The 10,144-nt window shown below is 37.9% G+C and overlaps 1 protein-coding gene across 1 annotated transcript; it reads right to left on the bottom strand.

The window, feature by feature from the left end:
• Positions 1-5,486: 5,486 nt before the first annotated feature.
• On the bottom strand, positions 5,487-9,524 carry LOC116249805 (uncharacterized). Its single transcript, XM_031623079.2, has 5 exons — positions 9,353-9,524; positions 9,111-9,206; positions 8,627-8,752; positions 5,856-5,895; positions 5,487-5,776 (listed from the first exon to the last, which is right to left on the bottom strand). Exons 1-5 carry the CDS (start codon positions 9,473-9,475, stop codon positions 5,703-5,705), a joined length of 459 nt encoding a protein of 152 aa, XP_031478939.1. The 5' UTR covers positions 9,476-9,524; the 3' UTR covers positions 5,487-5,702.
• Positions 9,525-10,144: the final 620 nt, after the last annotated feature.

Raw genomic sequence — 10,144 nt, 5'->3', positions numbered from 1 at the left:
AGAGAGAGAGAAAAGCCATCATAGATATAGACAGGCGTAAACCAACATCCGATTTTTGTTGCATTAATTATAATGAAACAAATGCCCTCCCACGTGCGTCTGTACAGAACGTGGGAGGGCATTTGTTTCCTAATTCTAGATACAAAATAGGAGGTTTGTTTAATAATTCTATTTTTTTAAAAGAATATGCAATTTGATTCTAAAATTCTACGATTCTAGATATATCAAACGCCTCCTTAGGAAAAGAAAACATTATATCCTTGATTATGTGTGCATACAGTGCAGATTCAATATAGGTCCAATGTTGACTAAATAAATGCCCATCTCAAAGGCAGTGATAGGACCTAACCCCAGTATAGGCGACAGCCCGATTCTTAGGGTCGATCCTACACCCAAGATCCTCCTAGAGGGTCCACACGAGTCTAAAGACACCTAAAGATTGAACCAACAACTCAAAGAGGAAACTAAGGCTAGACTCAGACCAACACACTCCTTATAGCCGGTTCTTAGGCTCTAGGCCACCGGAAAACTAGAGGAATACTGGACAAATGCGGAAGCGATTCAAAACTATGTAAGGAAAATAGCAAATCTAACTAGTCTAAATGAAGTACCTCCCCAAGGCTTGCTCGGGGTTCATTTGATGAATCTTCTGGAATTCTTTGATGATCTGCTGTAGGTGCTGCTGAGGATGAATTCCAGACGTCAGGTTGCTGCAACGCCAAGTTGGAGAAGATCGCCAGTAAAGCCTTTGATGTCTTCTCTTCAACTCGGTTGCTGCTGCTGGTTTTGACGGAGCTGATACAAGTGTTGCTGCTCCGGGTGTAGCAGTAGGCTTTAGATATAGCTGAGAGAGAGCCTCTTAGCTCAGTCCACCTGGCTGAGTGTCGTGGTAGCACACGGGATCTGGTTGCTTGGTGATAGCAACCTCAATTCGGTTGGGCGAGTGGATGAAATGCCCAAGGGTGCACACCAAATGCTGTAGTTGTGGCTGGGGATGGGTGGATTCAGCTTGGTCTTAGCTGAGGAATTACCTAACTACAGTCAATAGTGGAAAGCTCGGCCATAGAGCTTGGTAATGATCCTAAGTGTGGCTGGCTTAGGGCCGGTTAGGAGCGATAGGGGCTTGGACGGCTTCGGCTACGGTGTAAGGGAAGATGATCTAAGGGTGTGAGGTCTGGAAAGAGGTGGCTTAAGACAAGAGAATGTAAAATGATGATTAGGAACTGGTGGTTAGGTTCAAGGATGATTGAAAGAGTGGCTTGGGTTTAAATGAGAAAGCTAATGAGGAACTAAGGAGGGTTAGGGATCACAAAGGTGGACTCCTACACTTGAACCTAGGATAATCCTCTAGATCTAAGGCTGAAAATTCAAAGGTGGTAAGTGGGATGTGATGTGGCTGGGATCTAGGGATGGTTAATGATTCCAAATGTGGGGATTCTCTTCCAACTCAAGTGCAAATCAAGGGTCAGATCTTCTCTTAAGGATCTGGATGAAGGGATAGGAGAGACTTAGAAGGGTAAGGATGAAGCTCGTACCACTTTTTGAAGCTAGAATGTAGGAGAACGGCAAAGTCTTTTCTTTACATTAAAATGTCTGCTTAATTTTTATTATTTTATTAAGAAACCTCTTGCTTTGCAATTTTTAAGTATAGGTCAAGTATGCATTTTTCCATTTTCTAGATGGTGCATCGATTTTGGTGAAAACTTTATGTTGCACTCTTGTACCATAGTTGCTTCTAAATTCAAGGGCAACTTTGAAAAGGAAAAGCGTGAGGCTCATATCTGACAACTCAAACAGTTTGATTGTTCGTAGTTTTGGGCTTTTAATCACACTGAGGGAAAACGAAGTTGGAAAGATGCATGACAGTGATCAATATTAGTGCCATGAATTGTTCACAATTCGTTTTGTCTAAATGAACTCCTTAATATTGTTGTTTGCAGTAAAGTTCTTCCTTTGATTTTGGAAAGATATTGTTGGTAGTCTATAAGTTGACTTTGTTAACCAAACAGGCAATTAGTTAACTTTATGTTCAACCATAATTTGCCTTGAAACCGGCGAGCTAAAAAGTTGGTGGATCCAAACATCAAGCTGCAACTGGACCCATTTCGTTGGATCTCGTAGGGCAAAAGAGATTTGGAGTATAATCTTGGACTTTATGTGCTTCAGGTGATCAAACCCAAACTTGATTCCTGGATCCAATAAATGTGCAATCCAATTTTGCATAGAAATTGGATCTTGTTCCCGTTAGACGCAGATTTGACTTCAATGTCAAGTTTGGATTTAAATTTGATTCTTATTGACGAAAATGTGTTTAATAGGGATAGGGTGGAGAAGATTCGGCTATGCCTCCTATTCGATGGGTATCAGCCTGACTTGGGTTTGAAAAAAAAGGCCATACTAAGGTCGGTTTAGCCTGATAATATTTTTTTAGTATTATTTTTATTGATTTAGATATAGTTATAATATTTTATTACGATTAATTATATTTACATATTATTTTATATAAAAATATGTTTTCTAATTTTAGCCTGGCTGAGGTCAGGTTAAGGGTGTCAGGTCGGGCTGCATTTGGGGTGTTAGGCCGCCGATTATCTTCAATCTTCTTTTTTATTTGTGTATATGTTCTCTCTCTATGACTTTCTTTATGTGATCCTTTTTCCCTTTTAATCAATTTCTCGGAAGAATTCATTAAAATATCCCCTATTTTCTTCTTGTGTTGATGGCGTTATTGGCTTTCTGTTGCATTATGCTTCTCCAAGGGAATTCAAAGTTCTTGCTAGATTATCTTTTTTCTTAGCCATTTGCATTAGCACTAATTTTGAGTTATGGATGATGCCATTAGCATGAGCTACACATATCAACCATACCTTACAGTGATGACATGGCTACCTTACTTTACTAATGTTGAAGCTGCAGTCTGAGGGAGAAGGTTAGCTAGCTTGGCTAACATTAATGGTAAAGCAACTAACAACTTTTTCTTGAAGAACACAACATTGAGATGCATTTCTAGTTATGGTGAAAGCAGCTACTTGTATAATTTAAGCAAATGTTTTTTGATACATTAGCTTGGTTACCAAGTTTCTTTCTTACTTCGTGCAAGAGGTGAGAGTTTATTCAAGAAGCATAATACATTAGAATGGTTGAAGTACTTCAGTTAGGTGAATTTGAAAGAGGACGAGGATTAAATCAAGAAATAAGTTTTAGACGACTTGGTGATACTTGTTCGTCTTCTTAATATGATGCTACACTTAGTTTAATGGACATGTATGTAATTGAGGCATTAGAGTTTGTTATAGACAACACAAATACAGGAAAACTTGAAGCAGTTGAATTCTTACATAAATTATAAGATTTTGATGTTGTGTTTGGCTTGCATTTGATGAATAAAGTTTTGGAAAAACTGAATTTTTTTTACAAGCACTTCAATGTAAAGATCAAGATATTATTAACACTATGAATCTAGTTGCAAAAATAAAACAATGCCTTCAATAATTGAAAAATGATGGTGGGGAGTCCCTTATAAACAAAATTTCTATATTTTGCAAAAAATTTGACATTCCAATATCTAGACTAGATGACATATACACACCTCAAGGACGAGTGAAAAGATAACATGTTTACATCATTATTTTGTTGAGGTGTTCTAAGCTATCATTGATATGCAAATTCAAAAACTAAATAATCGTATCATTTAAGACAAATAGAGAGATTCTCTTTTCAATGGTATGTTTAAGCTCGGAGAATTCATTTGCTTCTTTTGATGTAATTAAGTTGCTTTAGTTACTTACATCAAAAGTGATACATTTGACCAAAATTTGAAGAGCCTGTGGGGTCAAATGTACATTTGTTCATGATTATAGTTTTTGTTTTGCTTTTTGTAAAGAATAATTATTTGTTTTTTTTTTTTGGCCAATTGTAAATTTGTACACAACTATAGTTGTTTCATTTCCAAAAGCACACTCTCATTTTAAGGTTGAACTTACAACTAGGGATGCCAATTGATTGGAGATCTTTAATCATATCCGTTTTTCGTATATTCACATATTTGAATTTGAATACGAATAAAGAAAAGTCATATTTGAGTTTGAATTCAAAATTTGATTTTACAATTCAAATCTGATTTTTTATATTCATATTTGAAATTTGAACCGGATTTTGTTAATTTTCAAATGTAAGAGCATTAGATACAAGATATTTGTTTAAAAATGAATCTAATCTGAATCCATATCCTAATATGGTCGGATATTTATGTATATATGAATTTGAATCCAATCGAATGTCATTTTTTAAATTTGAATGCGACCCAATTTTTTAATTGGATATTGTTTTTTTTATTCAATTTTTTTAAGCTACTTAACCATACATCCAATTCAAATCACATATATTAACATCATTATTTATTGTGCCATCAAAGTCATTCACCGATCAAACTGAACGGACAATGATTGAAGTATTGTACAACACTTCCCCAGGACTGTCATATCAGCTGTCAGTTGGTAATCTCTGACTCTAGACAGTCTTCAGCATGGTTGTACCTAGACTTCCCCAGGACTGTCATATCAGCTGTAGTTGGTAATCTCTGACTCTAGACAGTCTTCAGGATGGTTGTACCTAGACTCTTGAGGTTAGTGAGGTGAGACCCGCACAAGCCGTACAGATTTATTTATTTTTTAAAGCATGTCCTAATTTAACAGTAAAGAGAGAAAGACGGGAGAAGCCATGGACTCTATTTATGGTATACACCATCTGGCAACTTTAGTCGCTGGTAAATTCCTGTAAGAAATATGCTAGTCCTGTCTTCAAACACTCTTACTTCTATTTGTTCTTCAATGTCTCCATCATGAATCACGATACAGCGGCTTGTGTTGTGGTTTTCTTACTATTAACTGCTTATTTTCTACCAGCACCCGCCCATGACTTTTCCCGTCAACGTGGGTTTGTCCAAAAAACTGAACGTGATTGGCTTCCATCAATGTGTCATACAAATGATGGAAAGCACGGAAGTGAGATGAGATACTGAACACATCATTGACATTGTTCTCTAATGTTCATTTCCAGCGAGGATTGGCGAAGCGTCAAGAACCGATTTTTTTCTCTTTTATTTCAAGACGATTCAGAGGCAGTAAAGCCCTGAGTGTATCTCGCAGACTTCAGGTGATAAGCCCATAGTATTGGCTCATGCAAGGATTGACACTCCATGAAAGTTGAATTATGACAGTAAGGCCTTTCTCTCTATGCCAACCAGACAAGTAGGCATCTGTTGTAAAACAAGTGATTCTAATACCACCTGATCCAAGCTGAGGGCAGCAATTATACCAATATGTACAGCATGTGACACTCCTTGCAATAACTTGACTGTGAACTTTCGTGAAGTTATCGGACCAGTACTTCACATAGCACTGACGTATATGGTGTGAGATGCTGCAGTCAAACATGAGCATGCTCCAAACAAAGTAACCAAGTTGCAGCAGTTTTAAAAGCCAATCTTCTTAGCAATCAAACAAAATCAGAGATAAATTACGTTTACGAAAATTTGATCAGAACGGTTTTAATAAATTTCACTATTACAAACAAGAAGCTTTGCTCGGGAAAATGAAAAAAAACTACTTGTCACAGGCACTCTGCTGTCTACCAAACGTGAAACTACTAGGCCTTACGAAGTGTCGTCCAGGCATCATTGTGAATAAATGGGACTGCGGCAATTAGATATTCTGAACTTTTGCAGAGAAGAGTAACTGATTGACATCCTCATCCACAGAAGATTGCTTCTCATTATCTAAGAAAAAGCGAACACATGTAAGTAGACTTGCAAATAAGGGCAGGCAAACCGCAATTAGGTATCTGGACATACAAACCTCCTCTCAGTCCAACTTGAGCATTCCACTCATCAATTATCTGTCACAATTGAAATAACGTCACATGAGGATCCTCACTTCTTTCCTTTTCTCATCTTATCATGCATTAAACGCAATCCAGGTATCCTTTTCTTTGTTCAACAAAGAATAAGATCTAATGCAGCAAAATTCACTAATCCTAACATGGTCAGAGAAAAAAATGTGAAACTTGAAGCCTAGAGGCTATATTCCTTGTAGATAGATAAGATGCTGGTAATTTCTTGTCGCCTAAACAAAAACAAAATTGCAGCCACCTGTCATACACCAATAAGCTATTTACGAATGACGAGACAAAAGGAATGCACAAACATAACTGGGTCTCTTACCCTAGGAGATGCCAAAGGTAGCAAAACGCTTCGACTGCGTAAGCCCATAAATCGACAATTTACGTTCTGGTTTCTATCTTCCAGTCAGCATTTATTCTCCACCATTATGCATTGGTAAACTTAATCTACCACAACTGATAAATTCCCATCCACCGGCGGAGCACGACACAAGACATGCAACATATGTAACACACCATGTAACGCAAACGGCCACACCAAGACTAATGAGAACAACTACAGACCTTTTCAGTGACAGACAGAAAACATTTCTTAGTTGTACCAACAACGTCTCAGATCCATGGAACACTAAGATAAAATCTCCTAAATGGGCGGCGTTCATTCTGGATTGCTTCTGAGTGTTGGATATGCGCTTATATTGCTCACGGCCTGCACGTTCAGTAGCTTTTCCCATAAACTGCGTCTGTATGCGAGAGAATTCCAGTTTGTTTTGTCTTCAATGGAGCTCTTTATGCGTTTTACAGTGCACTTTAAAACATGCGCATGGATGCCTCAACATGGTACCAGGGGTCCCAAATTTTCATGTGACAGACTAAAAAACCATGCTGAATCACAAGCTTTGCTGTACGTTTTAAAATTCACGTGTCAAATCAAGTCCAGTTGTAACAAGCGTGGAATATCATAAATGCACTACGTTACCCTTCTCTACATTACAGATATAGTAGGTGGTAGCTGCACTTTCATTACTTTTTCGGTTCCCCACCCCCTACGCTTATGCATGTACTCGTGTTACCCTCTTGAACATGGACACCACGTGATACAGAAAAAGTTTGGAGACCAATTCGCTTGACATGGGAGTGCAGAGCCAAACAGGGGGCCCTGTGGTGGGCAACTTAAAGCATATTTAGTTACATGTTTATTTTCAGTTGCATAGCTTTTCAACCATAGTTTTCTACAACACATCACAAACTTCAGGAAATAACAGGCAAGGATTAGTGGAGAAATTCAGAGTCCTGCCAAATTCGCTTGATGCCCACACCAACAGAGAGAAAGAGGAACTGCTTGGTCCCTACGAGTGCGTGCATGTGTGTAGTTGGAGAGAGAGAGAGAGAGAGAGAGAGATGTTTAGATCTGACTATCATTGGTGAAAGACATGTGGCAAGGTCATTATAGCTGCTTGAACCAACGGCAATACTTGGTCGCTACTCTGAGCTCCTTGCTGAACTACTTTAGGCGACTTGCTGACAAGGAGTGCATCACTATAGCACCACTTGGAATAGATCGCCACAAATGTTTTTTCTAATTATCCGTGAAGTTTAAAAGGCATTAATAGTCATTCTCATGTACTTTCCCCAGTACATCATGGTGTAGGAACATCAACAATTCACGACCTTTGCCTGAAGCTTTACAGTTTACGGGCTCAAATAACAGGAATTTTTAAGAAAAAAAGGAAAAGGTACAACTCGGAACAAAATGGACGCTAATATCTAGTAACACCAAGTGGCATGATACAGTTATTATTTTATTATTCAAACCGAACATTTATTGATTGTCAAAGTTCACAGATCACACGCATGAAAGTATTTGAGGTCTGCTATAAGGATCACGATCCTATGTTAGCAGTTAGCACTAAAGATACCATACATACAGTTTCACTGTGTAACTGGCAATCGCTGGCCATATATGAAAATCCAAAATTTTTAAGATGAAGATGAAAATTACATAAGTGAAGGAAACAAACTTGCACAAATTGTTTTTCAAAAAGACATGGGGGCAAACTTCACGGGCGGAAGTTTCGCTGCTTTCGAAGTCGGCCAATTTCTTTCCCTTCGTCCTTAATAGCATCAGACAGCAACTACGTTTGTAAAAAACCTCCAAACCAACTTACAGAATCTACTAACATCTTTCACAATTAATCTCTGTTTTAAAGTAGAATTTAATTGTTAACTCCCTTTGAGAAGAGCAGTCGATAACTAGGCAAGTCAATTGTACTAATCTGACATGAACTGACTACTGAAATTCATAAAGCCGCCCTAAAAGTTTTGATCCATATTGATGCATAGAAGTTTCCACAAGCTTAGGTTTCCTTGGGCAGAAGAAAAAGTTGCCATGATTATGATTTAGAGAAACATGTAACCATTCTCTTGATCCAGGTTCTAGTTCTAGTAGTTCTTCGAGAAGTTCCCAAGAGAACCACCAAACCGGCTCCTGATAGGAAGATAAAATAGGGAAATTTCTAGCTAACCAAGGTATTTGAACTTTTGGGAGATGTCAAACTAATTGGCTCGGACCGTTGCCAGGAAGGTAAAAGACTTTTCCACTTCAGATTTTCAAGATCAAGAGACACAAGATGAGAATGTGAATTGTAATAATTAAGTAGCTTATCCAAGGTAGAGTATAAATAAGACAGAAGACCTCATTAAACAAACTGAAGATAGCAAAACAAACCTGGACCAAATGATCAATTGCTGAATCATCACCATCACCATTAAGAGTTATACCAGCGCAAGCTTGAACACGCTGAAGCAGACCTCTATTGCCAACAAGGGTTGTTCTCGTTCTGTCCATTAAATCCTGAAAAGCAGAAGGTTCCCATTTAGTTTTCAATTACTCTATCTATTTGCTTTGTAAGCTTCAAGTGGAATTTATCCACAAGGCCAGCGATCCTATTTCAATAAGCAACAACAGGAAGGAACTTCTCCCAAAACATCCGAAACTAAACAACGAATTCAAAAGGAACTATATTAGAACCTAACCATAAAATTCTCAAAAGGTTTACGATGAAAAGCTCAAAGGATCACATAGTCCAAAACAACTGAATGGGTCAATTGTTCGTTTTGTAATCATAGGAACATTAAACACGCATAACAAGCAACAGCTAATTCGATTCCTGAAGAAACAATCCGCAGAACAAGGCGACAACTCCACCGACCTGTTTAGCAGAGAGCAGTTCGCGAGATTGCTCCCGCAACGATGAAAGCTCCTCCTCGACCCTCTTAATGCGAGAAACAAGCTTCAACGGATTGACCTGAAAGCCCGTTACCATACCAAAACCCCAAAAGAGGAAACAAGTAAAATATCAGAATTGCGCACAACCATGAATGTCCAAAGGAGTTATTTCAAGACCACCCAATATGCCACTTTTGTTCAATGAGAAGGAAAAGAAGAAGAGACGTTGTCTGGGTAGGCGAGGCGGAACTCTGACTCAAGCTTGTGACGGATGAGAGAGAGGTCGCGGTTGGAACGAGCAAAGAAACTCTGAAGATCGTCCACAGCATGGCCTCCTCTGCTCCCCATTCTCGACTCTTCCTCCCTCCCTCTCCTCTTTCCCCCCTCTTTCCCTCCTTTTCAGAAAAAACAGAAACAAATGCATAATTTGAAATTGGCTTGATCTCCAGATTTTTTATGAAATTGTATGACTCACAAAATTAAATTAAGCCACTTTTATTCCGAGGATTGGCCCAATATATATATATATATATATATATATATATATATATATATATATATATATAAAAGTTAAAGCGCATCATAAAGATATTGAGTGCACACTAAAAGTTTTGACTTTTTATTGGGTGATGTGATGATTCTCCTGCTGTCCATCCAACATCTTAAACCACTTTTAGTTTTTATTTCCGGTGAAACTTTTGAGAAAAAGAAAAGGATTTTAAAGGATGAAATGAATAAGTACTAAGAGATGCACCTGTAAAACTGTGTTTGGATGACAACGCTAAACAATATTTATTTTCAAAACAATGTTAATGCATGTTTTGGGTGATGGAAAATCTAATTTCTACGAAACGGTGTTTTGTGAATAATTTGACCCTTCCAGATTTTTCACATAAAATGTCTTTTTTGTCTCATTTATAAAATACATAAACCAAGTTTCAGAAACTACCAAATTGTCACAAAATCTGACTTTTACAACCTCAAATTTTCCTTAAAAAAAACCTCTCCAAGAAAAGA

The sequence above is a fragment of the Nymphaea colorata genome, chromosome 3, assembly GCF_008831285.2.
Source record: "Nymphaea colorata isolate Beijing-Zhang1983 chromosome 3, ASM883128v2, whole genome shotgun sequence".
In the NCBI taxonomy this organism is placed as follows: domain Eukaryota; kingdom Viridiplantae; phylum Streptophyta; class Magnoliopsida; order Nymphaeales; family Nymphaeaceae; genus Nymphaea; species Nymphaea colorata.
The sequence above is the reverse complement of the archived record's forward strand: the minus strand, read 5'-3'. Positions and strand labels throughout refer to the sequence as shown.